General features: G+C 48.9%; 1 protein-coding gene across 6 annotated transcripts in view; it reads right to left on the bottom strand.

Annotated features, from left to right (window-relative positions):
• Positions 1-16,962, bottom strand: part of LOC133344716 (tensin-3-like) — a 110,266-nt gene extending 93,304 nt beyond the window's left edge. For 3 of the 6 annotated variants that reach the window (XM_061554805.1, XM_061554806.1, XM_061554803.1), the window contains exon 1: positions 7,527-7,987. In XM_061554805.1, coding sequence (XP_061410789.1) covers positions 7,527-7,673 — 147 coding nt within the window. In that variant the 5' untranslated portion in view covers positions 7,674-7,987. Of the gene's footprint in view, positions 1-7,526; positions 7,990-16,423; positions 16,527-16,919 lie in introns of those variants that run through there. The other 3 variants (XM_061554809.1, XM_061554808.1, XM_061554804.1) reach the window with 3 other exon arrangements.
• Positions 16,963-19,394: the final 2,432 nt, after the last annotated feature.

Consider the following 19,394-nt stretch of genomic DNA (forward strand, 5'->3'; position numbering starts at 1 on the left):
AAAGTTAGTAGGCAATGTTTCAGATTCCAAAGAACACAGGATGAGATGTTACTATCCTTTGTGCAAGCACTTCCAAGAGTTCATGAACAGTGAGCCTGGTGAAATTTGGGGAGCGCATCGTCAGTAGTGAACCTTTAGTTCCTAGGGTGTTTCGGCCTTTCATACTATACACCCTCCCCAAAGGCGGCCAGCGACAGGGTGATCAATCCTACGCTTGCGTCCCATTCCCAATTAGTCATAGGAGTTGCCTTGTTGTTGATAGCCAACATCCCATGGGACTATGCATGGCAGGGGCGTCCTCCTCCCTGAGTCAAGCATTGTTGACTGCATTACGGTCCCAATCCACCACCCACAAATTTACCATTATTCTTATGGGGGGAAATTCCCCGTTATACATCGCTTTGTTATAAGTAGTAAACTTTCCAGTTCCTAACCCCGATTCCCCCCCCCATACCATATTTCACCAAGCTAGTCAGTACAACACCAATGCATAGTACATACGAATACATGCAAAGAAGATGAAACAGGTAAGACACAAGACAACACAGGAGAACACGTAACATTTAAGATGCAACACAAAACATGTGATGTAACATTGAGCACATAGGATATAACAAAACATAATTTACACATAGGACATAACATCAAAATAAAATGTAAAATACAAAATAGTACACAGGGCATACCTCTTCAGACATAACACAAACGTTATTAATTAATTCGTCATTCAAAATGAAACTGCTCATTGAATTGAGATTCTGACCGTATCTGTTTATTACTTTCATAAAAAATATACAAAACACAAATTATACTTGGTCAGGTTACTGGCTGCCAATTCTCTCCCTCCCAACCTCCCTCTGCATTAATGGAATTGTAAGACATAAAACGTGAGACAACCACAATATATATGACAACGCATGGGGCATTAACGCAAACGGTAGAGCGCATACAATTCCAGGAATGGGAGTGCGCTGAGAAGAGCAATCGATACACGCGCCAGCAGAATCTGTATTTACCCTGGAAATTCTGATGAACTATGAAGCTCGTTTTCACTGATGCTGAGTAGGGGCGGGTAAGATAAAAAAAAACACACATGATAGGACTGCTAAATATAGGAAAGGTAAGCAAATTACTAGAAATAAACACATTGAAGCTAAACTTTCATTTTACCTGGTAAAACCCACTGAGCTATGAGTTCTTTTTCAGAAGCGACCTGGCCACAAATTATAGCTCAACGAAGTGGCTTATCATGTGGAAATTTACAGCAGCCAAATAATCTAACGCATGTTTCTAAATGTGGAGGGAAAAATGGGAGGATCAGGAGAAGAAATCCACGCGACCACGCAGAGAACATGCAAAACTCGAAATATACAGCAGGCGTCAGGGTCGGGATCAAACCCACAGCCCCCTTAATACCAGGCGAGGTAGTTAACATCACATAAAAGTGAACCAAGACTCAAGTTCCCACCAAGAAGCCCGCTGCAAGACTCCATTTCAATGTGGATATGTCCCGTGCCCAGAGTGCACTGCAGCATGCGGATGAATGGAAATACGAATTTCTGTTTAACACGTCGCAAGCTTTCGCGACCAATATTATGCATTATGTTTTTTCTGGGTTAGATCGCGTAAATATAAATGCCTCGTCAGGCTACATAAAAAATTATGGCTATAGCCTGATGAAGCTGGTTGTAATTACTGGCAAAAGGTCGTACAGCACTCAAATTATAAATGGTGTGGGTTTACTCTCCAACACACGGGTGTGCTGAACTAGTAACCAATTGTCATGTTTTGTTTACGTGACAAACTGTACAAATTGGTGGTGGCGGGTTTAACAACACATTTATTTTTACGCGAACTAACCCCAAAAAAACCTACTACGGATACGAATTTCTGTTTCCCATGTCACAAGAACAGAGATCTGATGAAGGCTTTTCCACCACCAGTCACCCCATCTAACGCACCTTATGGGGGGGGGGGGGGGGGGGGGTTAAGAAGCAGAGAGCCAATTTAACAGAGAAGAGCAAAAAGGGGCAGTGAGTGAAAATCTAAAGGGAGACAATCTGAGACGGGGAGAGAGAGGGGGGGATGAGGAGAGACGAGAACTCTGGATGGAGGGCTGCCAAGCCGTGCATTAGCGTGGCACATACCAAACCCGCGGGACACACCACACACACCCACAACTCAACTGTTTACCATTGCCCGTCACGGGTTGTTAGACGCCTTTTTTAATATCTGAAATTCATTTATGACTGTTTACATAACGGCAGCTGGGGCTGTAATTATTCAACTTCGTGAAGAACTCATTTGCAGACGCGTCTTTACCCGCTCACTCCGAGGCGAATATCAGTACTGATGGACGACTTTCCTCGGAACGTGACGAGTTGGTGCAATTGTTGTGATATTGCCATGCGCCTTGCTCCCGAGTGTACAAATCGGCATGCTAGTTGAACGCGTTTTCCTCGGCGTTACTTTAGAAGTTAATATAAACAGACACGCCGCGGTCTCGATTTGAATTCGCGGGATGATTCAAAACGTGAGAGGCAGGCAACAGTCGCGTGTACCGACGTGCCCGCAGCGGGTTGACTGCGAGGTTCATTCTAATGGGAAATTACATTCTTCACGAGTCCGTCGCCACCCTGAATTGTAAATGAGGCCGTGACGGGGGCCTGGCTGGCTGCCCTTTGTCCCACGTCTCAGGGCAGTGGCCCCGCGTCCCATCACGAGGGGCCCCCAAACGTCCCCCACGCAGATGCGGCCCAACATCAAGAGAGAACCCACGACTCCATCCACCACGGGCAGAGCCGACAGCAACATGCCGCTTCATACGATTACGTTCATTATATTTCCATCGCGATGGAGATACTCGAGCAATAAGACACGTGTCAACCCCGACAAGAGCTTACATCTAATAAGTGCAGGTGCTCGGTGGCTCTGACACCATCTGTGAACCTGTTAAAGACTTGCGTTAATCCCACAGCCACGCTTGCGTGTGGGTCCCTGTGGAAATGCTGAAGGATTAAGAGTCTCTCACACACACACACCGTGACCCGACAAGGCAGGTTGGGTTAATTCACGACGGTCTAATGGCTTGACACGTGGAAGGGCTTTACCCACACAGCGGGGTCGACCATGGCCGGCTAATGACGACTACAGACGACACAAGAGGACAACTAATCGTACCGCAACAACGTGGGCGCTCTGCGGGGGGCAGTGATCAGACAAGAAGCAGAGGTTGACTTCGCATGGTTGGTCACCGTGTGGACCGACTTGCACGCATGCAGGGCCTCACTGCGAGATGGAGAGTGGAGGGAGAAGGCCTCGCGTTTCCTTGCTCTTACAGCAGCATGGCCACGTGTTTATTGTTGTTCTTCTTCTCACAAATGAACGCCAACACCTCCACGAATCATACCTACAAGGGTCCGTCACCGCGCCTGCTGTGTTGTACACGGAATCCGACGTGAGGCTTCGACCTGTGGCCGAGCGAGAACGAGTTGATGCGGTCTGTGTTGCCAGTCCTAAACTAGGCAGGGGGGGGGGGTGCTGCAAAAGTCGACGACTCCCCCCCCCGCGGGTTGCTGCTGCTGGTGTTCGACGCTTCACGAGAGCGCCACCGTCAGGAGGCCCGCGGTGAGGCCACCGCCACCACCACCGCGCCCGGCTGAGCCGCCACGGGAAAGTGGCCACGCTCCCAACACGTGGATCAAGCCGGCACGCGTGGCGCGCAGGGCTGGTGTGTGTGTGTGTGAAAGGAGGTTTGTTTTAGCTGTCAATGAAGTCGCTGTATAGCGAATCCGGGCAGATTAAGTGAGTGGCTTCCCTGAATGTCACGACCACCAAAACTATGGACGTAAAACCTCTGCTCTGCCCTCGACTGAACTCACACAATGAGATACACCGTCTCTCAGGGTCATTTCTGATTACATGCCCTCATATAATGGAAGGGTAAATGTCAAATAACATTATTACCGGAACATGCCGTTGTTAAAAGTGTGCTAACCTTTCAGAGTGAAAGTCAAAACCTCGGCCTGCTTCATTCTGCCTGCAAAAGCATCTGCATTATTCACATCCTCAATCATTGCCTCTCGGCCCGACCCCACGACAGTATTCACGGGGCGGAGAGCGGAACTGCGATACAGCAGGTGCGGGCCACATCACAACAACATCAGCGGCGGTGGTGGATGTGGCACAGCGGCCTGCTGTCGCAACGTCTCGTGTGGCACGAGCTCGCAGGGAAGTTTCAAAATCGACCTTCCGCTCACCACTCTAAGATCTCTTGAGCGTGGTGAGGCCGAACGGCGCCGCCGCGATTATTGCAAGCGGCAACACTATCGGCACTTGCGAATTTCGTTGTTTTTTTTGTCCCAGCGAGTGCAGCCCAAGCGCTTCTCACCACCACTGCTCTGGGACTGGGGTAATGAAACCCAACCTAGCAGACAGGTTCTCCTCCACACTCACTACACAAAGGGTAGTCGAGCGTGTCAAAGTATAAACAATAATGATAATGTACGGCCCTTTGACAGTCAACTGCTGCATGAGGGCCTCCCCATGCCCATATCAATTATGGGGGGTTGTTTGACCATACTTAATCACACTTGTAAATTCTGTTCAAATACCACTTGCCACTGATGTTAGCCGTGACCAGGAATCAATCTCAGTTAATCGGGTTTCGAATGTGGTGTACTGCTCCACCGCTCACATTTCAGTGTCTCAATTATCTGTGCCAGCCACTTTGACTGCCGCTGTTTGGAAAACGTTGGTGCTGACATGACCCATACCTCACCCACGTTACACCGAACACTGGCCACCACCTCAAGGTACAGGTCGCCTCTGGGTAGCCATGGAGCTCCCCAAACCTCTTCTCCAGTCAATGACAATACCTGACCACTGGTTAGTCCGTTGCGGTTTACTGTCATTAAACATTGATTTCGAGAAATAAAGCCAAATATTTCAACAGTGATGGTGTTCACCATCTCAGATTCGCTGACACAGTCATTCTCGCAACAATTGGATACGTGCCATCGCAAATGAGTGAAGGACCTAACATGTATGCTCTAATATGTTTGCTGAACTAAAGGAAATTACAACGGAAAGACACAACAATGTAAATGTAGGCATTTATTTAAGGCAGACCAGGATCAAAGGCGGAATATAAGCGAGAGTAAGTTGGGCTGCTTTTTGATAAATGCATTTTAAGTGCAAAGCAACACACACATGCAACGTGCCTTAAGATGTGTTTAAATCATTGCATGTTACCTCCCACAACATGGAATGGAAACATGGTTCTGGCAAACAGCGTTAAACAAAAACAGAAAAGCACGAAAAACTGATTTTTTGTTTAGTTTCCCTTCCCCCGCACCTCCGATTAGCACGGATGGCTACGGAAGGTGCGAAATAAATGCAACATACATAAATACCAGAGATCCACGCTAGGAATTATACTGCGATTCTAGATTTGAAGCTTTCGTGACTGCAAGAATTCATACTCTTAGGCTTTTTCGGTAAAGTCACGTAGGTAAAAAATAAAAATAATAGAAGTAATAATAGAAATAAAATAATAAATCACGACGTTTCGGGCGCAACACAAGCGTCCGTCATCAGGTGGGACAACCACAGCAAGAAACAAATGCTTCAGCATTTGTTTCTTGCTGTGGTTGTTCCACCTGATGATGCGCTCGAAACGTCGTGATTTATTATTTTATTTCTATTATTACTTCTATTAATTTTTTTTTTACCTACGTGACTTTACCGAAAACGCCTAAGAGTATTATACTGCGAGGCAAAAAAGAGGAGCACATGGATCTGAGAATGGTCTATTAACATGTCTCAAATTTCAAGTGGGATCGGGCAAACCGCTAGAAATGATGATAGCTGATAGACGAGACTGGAGATGGAATTACAGCCACAGAACGGAACACACCCAAGAGGATGACCAGCACAGAGCTGAACTCGTGCGTGGGCACAATAATTATTTTGGCATCATGGGATAGTGACGGATGACTACAATTTGGGGAGGCCTGCATCCAGCAGTGGATACATAACGGTCTGATGTTGATAGATTTAAGTTATAAATACTTTGGGGACACCACGTTGGCGGTGCTTGGTGAATCAACTTCAGTGCAGCAGCTTGAAGCCAACGATCGTGTTATTGAGAGCAGCATCATTACCAGTGCTACACCACAGGATTATCTGGGAGGACACCTACTGTTCAAGTCCATGAATAAGTCAGAGTGGCTCGAGGTCATGTTACGACAAGCGCTTGATTTACCAATGTTAGTGTAAAACCATATATCATCCTCTGTTCTAACTTTTTGACACTTTTTACAAGAAACGTTGCAATGTTCGTGCCCCCAAGTGCTGGAGAGACCCACGTGGGAGGTGGCGCAGATAAGAAATGAGCTACGTGGTCATTTGCATAAACTGCTTTGAAAGAAGGCTATCGGTTCACATAGCGGCAATTGCCGTTGAGTGATTATCCTACTAGTCGCATGTATAGTGAACGCGTTTATGAGAGGAATTGCTCCCTGGGGCCGCAAAGAGGCCCAGGAATTCAAGGTTGCAGTCGCCGGAGCCGAACCGTCCGTAAGGCAAGGGTAACTGGGGGAGCGGCATCTCTCTAGTTCCGTGCCACGGGATCAGCGCGCTGACAGGCTGGCGCACGGCGATACCGCTGGGAAGTGCTGGCGTCGCGTTCGCTTACATGATGTCACGTCTGCTGTGCTCGTACAACAGCCTTCTGTCTGAGCAAGAATTTTCCAAGTTTCTGCAGCAGAAATATTAAATTTCCATACCGTGTTGAAAGTAGATGCTAAACCCTTTTGAGAGCCCACCACCTACATGTCTGCCTCCCCCCTCTCATTCTCTCCGTGCTTCTGCGTCTCTCCCGTAATTTTCTTTGCAGCTGTCATAATGTCATCCACACAGTAAGACTGTCAAGAAGGCTACGAGCCCTCCCACGTGACTCTCCGAGGGCTGTTGTCTCCACATTTCTCTATATTCAGGTGGAGGGCGACTCTCTGCCCCACCCCCACGTACCCCTTTAGCGAGCCTCTTCTCGTCAGTGTCATAACGCCAGGATTTAAAAGAGAAACGGCCCTACATAGCTCCTTGTAATTCAGAAGAATTTGAGTGAAAAGCGATCTAAAGAAAACGCTTGCACAGACATAATATGGCAACAAACAGCACAAGAAAGAAGCTGTCAAAATATCCATGGGTCGTACGACATTGACCTTTGCCCCCGAACCCCCAAACAGTGAGGGCTGTTGCACGTTTTGTGGAGCACACCCAGAAACGTGAGCCAAATAAGCTTTTATATTCACACGCTAACATATCTGGAGTAGACCGCAATCAACGTACAATAAAATGTTCATAAATCGAGTGCTGTATTCTCAACATGATTCGTACATTATATTGCTTCCCAGCTTTAGAGCGGCACGTAAAACAGGAAATAATTTAGACATTTCAGCAAGAAGCTTGGGAGTAGTGGAAAGTTGCTTAGCATAAAAGTATCGTCTGAAATTCCCTCTTACCTTCCTCATCTCCTTAACGTCATCGTCACATTTCTTCGCCGCTTTTTTCCTTCCTCTCTCTTTCTCTGTCCTCATGGCCGACGGATGCCCCGGTGCTCCCTGTAGATTCTCCTCGGCGCAGCAGCCGAGGCTGGTGGTGCAGCCCATGTGCAGGTTTTGTGTGCGTGCGCGCCCGTCTGCATGCAGCTATCACTGCACGCCAGCCCAGCCCAGCTCTGTTCCCTCCCCTCTGTGGCCCCCTGCTAGCTTATTACACCATCACGGCGCTAACGATCTCTCCCTCTCGCTCAACTGCGGAGTCGCTGCTGATCGATTCACACTCCCGGCCGTCACAAGCACGGCTAGCATCTTCAGCGTCGGAGCGAAGGATTCTGCCGAAAGTGTGCCCCTGCAGGGACTCCACGCGGTATTATACGCTCCGGGATGAAACTTTTTTTTTCTTCAGTGTCCCACCCATGTGCTCTGGCATGAGCCATGCACGCAGCGGCATGCCGGCCGCAACCACTCACAGGTTCTTTTCCCCAGAGGTGCACCCCGGCTCCGCAGGCGAGCCGTGGCGCAAGAGCCACGCACGCGCTGCCTGGCGAGACGTCGCTGCGCGTGATTGTCCGCGAGCCCCCCGCCGGTGCCTCCCGAGTGGAGTCGTTCGGAGCAGGCTCTATTTGTACAGATGCAATCTGTGCATCCCTTGCCAAACATTCCCCGTTTGATGCAGAGCAGTCGGTGTTAAAGTGGCTTTGAGGTGAACTTTTCTCAACGTTTCACAAAATTCGCATTGGTTCATGGTTACTGAAAGAACGCTGGAGGGATCATTCTTTAATTCATTTTTGAAGTTTAAGGTTGTTTTTTGCATTAAACTGCTTTAACAATCCAAGTCTAACCAGTGGCACTGCGAACACATTATTTGGCGGCACTGCGTCGGCAATGGAGCGTAAAGACGAATAAACAAAAACACATTCGTCAATAGCGCTACCTTAAAGGGGGGGGGGGGGATATTACACGTAACATTTGACATTTTTGGGCAATTGTATTTCAAAGTAGATTACTGGGTTGTCCACTCCACACCAACCACAAATGAGCCCTTAATTCAGGTGAAATGGGCTGCACTGGGTTAGAAGAGTAACACAGTTCCCAATTGAGAGCGAACAAAACTTGACAATGGCGGGGTGTTCACGCACAGCTTCGCTCTGCTGCCCACCCGCACCCCTTTAATTTACCCGCACTTGGACTCCTGCCTCAGAGTAACAGCGGCGCATGTGAGACACGCGTATGAGACGCCTCGTGATGGACACGCCGTGTGAGACGCGCCGTGTGAGACGCGCCGTGATGGACGCGCTTTATCAGACGACACGCTGTGAGAGACGCGCTGTGTGAGACACACTGTGTGAGAGAGACACGCTATGCGAGGCACGCTATTGCGCGATATCGCCTTACGGAGTGGGAAGGCTGCGTGCAAGCGGGCGCCTCGTGGGCGCCTCGTTACCGGAAAGAGGGAGAGTTCAATACCCCCCCCCCCTCCTCGTGCATCTCGCACCGGCAGCGAGAGAACAAGGAATGCGTCCCGCGCGCCAGAGTCAACACACCTCCCTCTAACGCACCCCAACGTCTTCGCGACACCCACAATGGAAGCGGTGGCGGCAGGACTTATGATGTCAAATTGAGGCGATAATGGACTTCCTTTAAACGCTTTGAGAGGCGCTGAAAAAGGGCTTCGCAGGTATAACATCAACAGCGATGAAATGCCAGCGTTCAGAGGGATAAAAGGTAGCTTGGGGGAAAAACAACGTCTGAAAGAATGACTGCCCCCCATTTCTAATTAATCTTAACACAGCATGGCATTTCCCATTACCTGCTGGTTGTAATTTCCCAAACGCTATGCCTTCAGCAGTGGGGAGTGCAAGCCGGTCGTTGGAACTGTGTGCTTCTACGCACGTGCATACTTGGATATCGCCATTTCAATACTTTTTACGTGCCCCCTCCATTCACGTGTATGCCTGTAAATGAGCTGCTATACTGACCTCACAATCCCGCACCTCCCATTACCACGATTGGCTACATACGGTGCGAAAGAAGTTCAACATACATACATCCAGGGTGGGGGAGGGCGAGTTAAATTCCTGACCAGGGACTGGATTTGACATCTTAAGACATTAATTCCCGCTTCCACCACAGTATCACTCCACAGTGTATTTGTCACTTGATGCTGTTGCGGGTGAGGTAAAGATACGTTCAGCTCCCACTATCCTTGCGGCCCTGTGGCTCAGGCACGTGCAGAGGAGAAGTCGGTGGAAGTGTGATTTTACAGTTAACATGAAGCTGAAGCACCCAATCATGTGGGAAACGTCCGCACACAAGGGAAATAATGTCGCATTAAATACGTTATAAATGTGCCCTTTTCTGTATTATCTATCTAGAAACATTAATCAAATATACTTAGCGCACACACCGGCATCACACAATACATGCCTTTAGACTTGTCAACATTCCATCATGTAATGCACTTAACACCCCTGGCCTAAGAGATGTTGCCCTATTTAGCACATTTCACGCACGGCAAACGCTGCCCGAGTGACGGCTAAGTGCTGCCCCCCGAGGCAAGCGGCGTTGGGAGCAGCTAAGACGCCACAACATTAATCCCCACCAAATGAAAACTGGTAATGCCCTAATGAATGCTCCCAAACTCGTACCGTTGATGAAGCAGGAAAATGCATTGCGAAGACAAGCGGGGAGATTAAGGAGAAACAGCAAGAGGCTGCTGTTTCCACAGAAATGTAGGCAGCTTTATACTGTGGCCTGAACAAAAAAAAGGTCAGGTTTCAACACTGCACGTCACCCCAATGAATCTGACAAATTGTTCCTTTCAAAGCGGGCCCAAGGCTGCGGGCTCCCAGCAAGGCGGGAGCACGGCGCAGCGAGCACGGCTGAACCGAGGTGCACTCACGCCCACGACACGACAGGATGATGCGGCGCCTATGATCGAGCAGGCGCGGCACACGGGCCAGACGGCACGAGCGCGGAGCTCATGCAGTAGCAGCAGCGGCAGCGGCGGCGGCGGAGGCGGAGGCGAGCAGCAAAACGTGAAATGCTCTCAAGATGAGACCGTCTGGTTTTCAAGTCTAATTTTCTACAAAATAACAACCCCACCCCACGTGTAATTCTTTAAACACCCTAAAAGGATTTCGGTACACAAAGCAGACACTCGCTTCCTGTAATTCGGTGCCAATTTTCGACACTCTGCTCGAGCAGAGAGCGGCTTCTCCCCGTCCTTCCAGATTTACAATCACAGACTCACACGTGTGCACAAAGACCAGGATCCCCCATATAGCCTCAATAGACTCTTGGGGCAAGTGCTGTTACCAAGCACCTATGAAGGTCGGCACGGCACACGAGGGGATGGGTGGCCAGCACCACGCCCGAGCCTCGCCTTTGTCTCCATAGTGGCGATGTTTACACATCGCATCAAGTAATGTACTCATTTGATGCTGAGTCGGCCTAGGGGAGGGACCAGGACCGGTTCAGATAATCGTCACTGGTTTTGGCCGTGAGCGGGAATCGAACTTGGGTCGCAGCGCACACACACACACGTGCGTGCGTGCATGCACGCGCCCGCACTAAACCACTGCAGGGTCCGCCCGCTTCCATGAAGCCTTCCGTCGCCGCGCATTCACCCAATGTGGCTTCACTTATGCACTGTAGCTGCTGCGCGCGCGTTGCAGGAGAGCAACAGGTCCAGGTGCGCGGGTCCCCGACGCGTGGACGCTGTCAGAATTCACGGGAGCCCGATCAAGTGGCCAGGTTTCGTTTTTTTCACTTCATCACGGTGACGCAAACGAATGTCGCGCGTGACGCTTCGCGCTCGGCCTTGTCACTCGCGCGCTTGGCTCTTGCAGAGCTTTGGGAAGAGGGAAAAAAACCGAACGAGAGGCGCGGGAAGGCAACTCAACGATCTGCACACTTACGAATTAACCTCTTAAAAACCTGGCTCAAACAACGGTCTCCCCCGCACCCGCACGCAGTCATCTCCACCGCTGCTGAAGTTGATTTCCCATGCCGATTTTTGCTCAGACACAGCACCGCAAAACACGTGTGCAATCCGGCAAACCCCTCCACCGCCCACACTGAACTGAATTTCCATAACTTTAAAGAATAGATTCTGAAAAAATAATTATGGAGAGTAGGGCCATGTTGCAATTTCCTTGGTAAAGAACTGTGTGTAACATTCTTTTTCGAGGCCTGGTCACGTCGCACCAAGCGGACAGGTGTCCATGAGAGTCTCAACAACACTTCTGCAATCTGAATGCTGTATTTACGAACGCGAGAATGGCGTGTACCGTGCACCGAATCACATCCGAAGACCGCATTTCGTCAAGGTGTGACAGCGTAACAAAGCGTCCACATATAAACATGTGAAATTGACCAGGTACCAGGTTCGCGAGTGCTCAATGGGAATCTCAGAATGGATTACACCTATAGATCATGCACTGCCACTTTGCCTCTCAAAACAATCTCAATAGTGATGATCATGTCGGCGAGCTGTGAATGCGATCGCAATGCAGGTGAGATTCCGTGTGCAAGGCAGACTGCTTGAGCATCGAGACTGGGCCCTGACACATGCTGCTCTTGATGTGCCAGTGACACAGACCAGGCCAGCTTGGTACTCGGCTATAATGACTTCTGCCTGCAGATTAGCCGCATTGTTTTTTTTATGTTCATCCAGACGCTGGCCATTATCAGATTATGGCAGCTGCACATCAAACATTATTACTGATAAAGCAAATCAAGCAAAAACCTACCGTTACACAATCAGTGCCAGACTGGCTCCATTAGCTTTGCCAATCATAGAGTTACATGCTTCACAGCCTTGGAGACTGCCTGCCATGCACACAAAATGTGACTGATAAAACTACGTATAAAATAATTTGAATAATTTACAGCATTGTAAATCCACTGCTGCATTAGACCTTCCCATGCTGTTCCAGTCATTGGGATGTTTGACCATACTTTACCACGCCAGTCAGCGTGGATTAAAACTAAACTTTATATTTTTAATTTACCAGGAGCGTGGATTAAAACTAATTTTTTTATTTTTTATTTACCAGGTAATGCCCATTGAGCTATATTGTTCTTTTTCATAAGCGACATGGCCACAAATGAACGAAGTGACTCATCCTGTGAAAATGTACAGCAGTCAAATCCTCTTAACGCACGTTTCTAAATGTGGAGGCAAAAACCAGAGGACCCAGAGAAAAATTAACGCGATCACGGGGAGAACATGCAAACTCCAAATATACAGGCATCGAACCCACGACCTCCTGCATACCAGGCGAGGGAGTAAATATCTTGTCAACGTGGGTTAGTGATAGAGGAATCGAACTCAGGTATTCAGGTTCGGGGAGCAGAGGTGCTAACCAACGCATCACTGCTTCATTATATTTGCAGTGCATAAGGAGCAGCATATCAAAATAACCTGTGTGAAATACCATCGTGGGGTTTTACTGTCGCATTTCACGAGATGTAAGCATCTACGCGAGTCCTGCGCGGGCGGCAGTGTGGCCTACAGCGGGGTGAGGGACAGCGGCGGACAGGGCCAGGAGAGAGGGGCCCAGATACACGGGGCTCTTGCGGCACAAGCGAGAGTTGCCTGGGGGCGGCCGGGTCCTCTGCTCCGTGTGCCCGCGCGCCGTTCCACACATTCCCGATCCATTGTTGACGTGCCGTGCTAAGGATATCGGGAAAGTTGGCCCAAAGCAGTTGTATGTTTTTAGTTTGGAGCCAGAAAGGGAAATAAATGGGCGTGCAGGAGCCGCGAGCGCAACACAAAGCCTCCCGACGTGCCCAACCCGATTTTACTCAAAATATCATCGATGACATCGCAAGCGCACATCCAAGAGCAGTAATTTAAACAAACATCCCACCAGATGGAAATGTACAAACCTCCCTTTCACATTGCAAAATACCCTTCTTAGAACCGTGCACACGGCAGATAGAGCACAGCAAATACAGAGAAGCTGAGAAAATACACATTGAAGTTCGGCATGCACACTCCACTCTATATTCAGAGAGTTTAACCATATGTGCCATGGGCTTGGACAATTGTATAAATACACATTCAGGCTGCGGACATTCATCAGCGCCCACTCTCCACGCCGCTGCTGGAATACAGAAACTGGCACAGACTGATCTGCAGGTTTTAAACAATCTATGTTTGCATAAAATCGGCTTCCTGTTATGAAAATAATAATAAACTGTGTACATAGAGATTATACCCGTGTGCGCCTGACAAAGATGAATGTTTTTATAAAGGCATTTTAAGTGTAGGTACAATCTCAGACTCATCAGTTCAATTTCCAACACCCGTATAAATGAATCATCCTGTCCGATGCTAAAGCGTGTTGCGAAACCCCTGCATTAATGTGGGATTGCAAAACAATCCCATTATGAGGTTTAGGAATAGCCGTGTTCGTCCTGTTCTACATGTACACAGCTTTTTGACCAGCACTAATATCTCTTTGTGATGGAGAGTGGTGGAACAGTGATTAGTGCACCACACTATGAACCCATCAATCTGAGTTCGATTCCCAGCCACAGCTTATATCAGTAGCGAGTCATACCTGACCTGGTTCTGGGCCATACCTAACCACTGTGGTGAAGTATGGTCAGAACCCCCCCCCCCCCCCTTATAACCCACAAGGCATCGGGAGTCCTATATCCAGCTGTGGATTGACAAATACCTGTAAATATGTTTTTAATTACACTGCTTATGTATGGCACAGTGGATTCATACAGAGAGTCGTTATAGCATGGGAGATAGCTGGAGAGTTGAGGCCAGGTCTGTGTATGGGAATGCTCCATACGCCTGCCTTGCTGGTCGTGACACCCACAGGGGAATCGCCAGGCCTGTCGTACATTGTAACTGACTCGCCCCCAAGTCACTGTGCTCCTTATCTCAGTGGCTTCCACCGGCTGATAACGCCACAGCCTAAACATGCTTGATGATGATTGGGGATTGGTTGGACATACTTCACTACATTGGTCAGTGTGGATTGGTGAAGTCGGGACGGGGGAGGGGGTAGGTTAGGACCGCTTGAGATGTTGCTCTGCCTTTGGCCGGAAATCAATTGCAGGTCGTCCCAGTTCACGGCACGGCTAAATGCTGCGCTGCTGCTCCGCCTCAACAGGGTCACAAAATAAACAATGATAGAGCTGTAATTGTTCCAATTTCGTATTTCTAATGTAATTTATCTGTGTGTGGATTAAACTGCAGTTTATGACTGGTGAAGCAAATCTGAAAGTGTTATGATGAAGATAGTTTCAATGCCCAATCAGCAACTGGTGACACAATGAAAGCGGCACTTTGAGACCCCATGAGGGATGCCTAAATAAATAATTAATCACAGTGTTATTATCAATTCATTATTATTATATGGGCACACTGCTGTGATAGCTACTGGGGGGCACTGATGCGGTTTTTATTTGGACTCATGTTCAAGCACGCAAGGCTCCTTCATTCGGCATCAACACGAACTGTTTGGAGCATTTACAAGGACTCATTTCGAATATGTACCCACGTGGGTTCCAATAATGTTTCATAATAACACATGGTATCGTTCCAAGTTCCACCTTGAAAGTTACAGAGATCTGATATTTTTGTTTTAATTAAACGATTCCACCAGCCGTGTAATTCCTGGCAAACAAGACCAGCGCTCTACAGTTTTTAAAACACGTGGCAGACCAAAAGGACCCATCTGTAGCCCTCCAAGCTGTTACTCAAATCCGCTGCACGCGAGAGAGAAGTTCTAACCTTTGTAAGTGTGGAGCAGCGTGGGCAACACCGTGCCTCGTCGCACACGCTCTCCCAGAGCTAGAGACGATGGCCTTTGGTGACCTTTAGTGAATATACATCACTCAATGTAATTGAGCCTCACACGAGATCACTGTCAACTTGTGGTTTTGGAGTCGCACGGTGATTGAGCTGTGGCTTTGTTTTCATTAATCCACGAACTGCCATATGATCACTCATGGCTAAGACAGAGACCACAGCAATGCAGGGAATCACTCGGCAAGCGAATATGTTGATTCATACAGAGCGAGCCAGATTTTTTTTTGGTACAGCAGCAGCAGCAATACCCCAACTTGTATGAAAACAATCTGCTAATAATCTTCATGTAACACTCACGCGAAGTGAGTTATATGCAGTTCTTGTGCTTGCGGAGGAGAGCGAGCTATGGTGCGCCGATCGCATTCTTTACTGGCAGCGGTGAGCTTGCGGTGAGAAAGACGAGCAGGGAAACGTGGCCGCAAATGCAAGTCCGTGCTTGCTCCTGCGAGCACCGTGGGCTCTTAGGGTTCTTCATTGTACCCCCCCCCCCCCACATCGCGAACGCTTCTCTCGCTCACTGAATCCACCGGCTCTCATCGTCGACAGAATCCCATCCCATTCGCCAAACGTTCCGCCGGGATCAATAGGTGGAAATAAAAAATTCAATCTCGTTAGTCCGAGGCCCGAACAGGTACTTTGCCCGGCATTGGCATGACCTTGGTACGGGGTCATAGGGGGCCCCTGGTGACTGGACGGGGGCCAACGAGGACATGCATTGACACTCCACTGTGCTAATGCTGTGCATGTGAAAGCCCACGAGTATGCGAATTGCGACGGATTGTCGCGTGTGTCCACAGCCAAGGATTACGTACAAGTACGTTTATTCAGCGTGTGATCTCAATCCACATTGTAAAAGTCACTAGCTACGCAATCGGTTCCAGAGTTACCAAACACACTTCCCTCCCCATTCGTCCTCCCCATCCCATCAAGCCATCCGTCCGCGTATTTATTTTCCACGAGCAGCGGCCAAGGGGTTGCGTTGTTACGCGCGCACCGAGAGATGGGAAATGTGACCCACCTTGGCGCACTTCTCCCGCTGAAGGGACCTCCCTGCACAGCAGCACGCGCTCATCATGACCGCGGCGGAGCCCACACCCCCCCGACCCCCTCGGAGGAACGTCCTGCGGGGACACACGGGCGGTCGCAGCCTCACTCAGAACTTGCTTCCAGAGGTTACTCATTACACATTGCAATGCAATGCGCGAACACACACGCGCGCATATATGTGATGTGCACAGTGAAGACGGTCAGCACACACGTAACCCAGGTCATCCCGTCGAGTCTCAATGGGTTCGTTTAATCTGCTGGTTAATGAAGGTGACTGACTTCAATCTACGGAGACGTTGCCTTTTCATAGGATCGGTTGTGAACTATAGTACCTGGAGATGAAAAAAGTATCCCTGAAGACAACATTGAAACAAAGTCTTGACTTCAAACTCATACAGCAAAAACAAATCACGAATAACCACACACACGCGTACGGTTGTACTCTGCTTACAGCCCTGGCTACTCACGGTGCTTAGAGCATCTCCCTTTCACTCTTGCAGCAGCTCCTCGGCTCGCACGCGAGTCTCAGCAGGCGTGCCGCCCGCGTGATGTTTCCCTTCGGTGGTCACTCGGCCACCACCCACCTCCTCCTCCAACCCCCCCACCCCCCATATGCCGCATGAGCCTCCTGAGTGGAGACCTGAAGTTATTGGACGGCTGCTGCTGCCCTCCCCTCTACCTCCACTCGGAAGCATCCCACTGAGATTGGACGCTTGTGGAAATCTGGAATCCTCCCCAGCATGCCTCATTGCTCCCACGCTGTTGGCTAAGTGAAGGCATTGAATTGCTTGTCAAACGCGTGCAGCTTCCTCCCCGCTGAATACATCACGTGTACAAAATATATATGTATTTTACTTAAGAAACACGGTTACAATTTTTAACAAACTGCATTCAATGTTTAGGAATTCTGTAAAGACAGTGCGGTGTAATGGGTAAACTGCAGAACCAACTTGCACACATTCTGCGGAGACTTTGCGAAGCGTGGGTGGCATCCCTGCAACAATATTTTGGATAGGCGACGACACACTTGCACAAACACGGGCACAAGACCATCGACAGGTGGTCCCTTCCACGCGACTTCCTGCGGCGACAAAGCCAAGACACGTGTCACTCTCGTCAAACGCATGAAGAATGCTCGCTTATAAACGCCCATCGTTAATGCCGCAATGCTTATTCACAATGGTCGGCCGTCTTCCTTTTTTACAATTTATAAAGGCCCTCGGGTGAGCGTGACTTCGCATTTCGCATTTGCCATTCGGCAGCGCTATACGGACGGCGCAGTCTCGTATCTCAGAGGCCAAGGCGTCTGCAAAGCGCACACCCTTAACTCTTAAAAAGAGAACGTTTAATGTAAAAGCAAAACATGAAAAAAATGAATTGCTCGTTTGAAGTGTTATCTTGACTGGGCCCCACAGGTGTGAAGCCTGGCATTAATGAGGTTGAAAGGCATTGCTGCGATGTAATTTGATACCAGGGTGCACATCGGGTTTCAAAAACACCTCCACAAATGAATTTCTGGCACCAAATAAAAGAGGCAAATGACTGTATGAATCTCACACATTAAAAAGCGATCCTCGGAGTTTTGCACCGCATTCAAAATATAATGGGCACGGAGCTGTGAAGTGGATGGCATGGGGGCTTAGTCGCTTTACCATTATGTGAGGCTCAATTAAAGAAAGCCTCAAATATGGGCGTGCTTGACTGGGTTTTCCCACAGCGTGAAGTTACAGCACCACACGCGACTCACGGCCACACCGTCCTCACAGGCCCGGCCGAGGACTCAAAACAAACAGCGCCGCTCGTCAGAGCCGCCAAGCGCTGCCGCAACGCTTGCGAGCTCGCATGCTGCGAGCCTATTCCCCCTGGGTTATTCATTTCTCTTTCACTCATTACGAGGTTTTTAAATAACTTCTTGAGTGTCTGAGGGTGGTGTTGATGAGGCGGGGCTGTGCCAGGAGCTGTGCAGACTTATGTGGGTGGGGGTGTGCAGGCCTGGCAGATGTTTGTCAGACCCAAATCTTTGACTCAAAGTCTTTATCAGAAGTACCACCCAGGCCGCGCTTTAGCCGAACCCATAGCTGGCTTCATTATTCATGAGGTTGCAACGGGGACACCAAGAATGTGAAGAAAGTAACAAGCCAGTAAACATGCAACGTTGAGCCAACATTGATTGGTGTGTGGTTTTGACCGTTGACGCAACGCTCCACATTTAGTGGGAAGAAACCCGTCATGAGGGGAAGTCAGGTAAGGAGATGCCCACCTGCCAAAGTTATTTACACTGACAATGGAAGATTGTTTCTGAAAAATTAGATTGCAGAAAATGTACAATCTCGATATTTTTCAGATGGAATTGTTTATATAATAACCAGTGGAACATAATTACAGGAAATCATTCAATAACTTCATCGAAAAAGGGCTGCATTTTGTTTGATGTGAACTTGTGACAAGTAAGTGCGCTTGGGCAGGACACGTTGCTAGTAGGGGACGACAGCCGACGGGTCGAGATCGATGATGGAGTGGCGGCCAAAGGAGGACAAACATGGCCGAGGTGCCCGCGGTCGAGAAGAAGCGACGACGAGGACAGCTCACGCGCAGGAGCCACGCGAATTGCTGCGTCGCAAGACCGGTGGCGGGGTGGTGACAACTTGGGGTCTTCAATCGGCAGTGGATGAATCATGACGATCAATGATGATGATCGCTTCATTGCGTACACCTATTTTAAATGAACCTCAAATGGTTGCATCAAGCCCCCGTTTACTTTTTGACAAAGGCTTAGCTGCAAATGTGCACTTTGCCAAGTGGCTAAACAAGTCATGTCATCGGAACAATAATGGACGTTTCTGAAATATTTGCTGAATAAATGTATTCGTGAACAAGACAGCACAGTGCAAACAGGGAAGGGAATTCGGCATGCACAAAGTAAGAATAGATCACAGAGTGAG

Source organism: Lethenteron reissneri, chromosome 20 (assembly GCF_015708825.2).
Source record: "Lethenteron reissneri isolate LAM-NWPU_2019-01 chromosome 20, ASM1570882v1, whole genome shotgun sequence".
NCBI lineage: Eukaryota > Metazoa > Chordata > Hyperoartia > Petromyzontiformes > Petromyzontidae > Lethenteron > Lethenteron reissneri.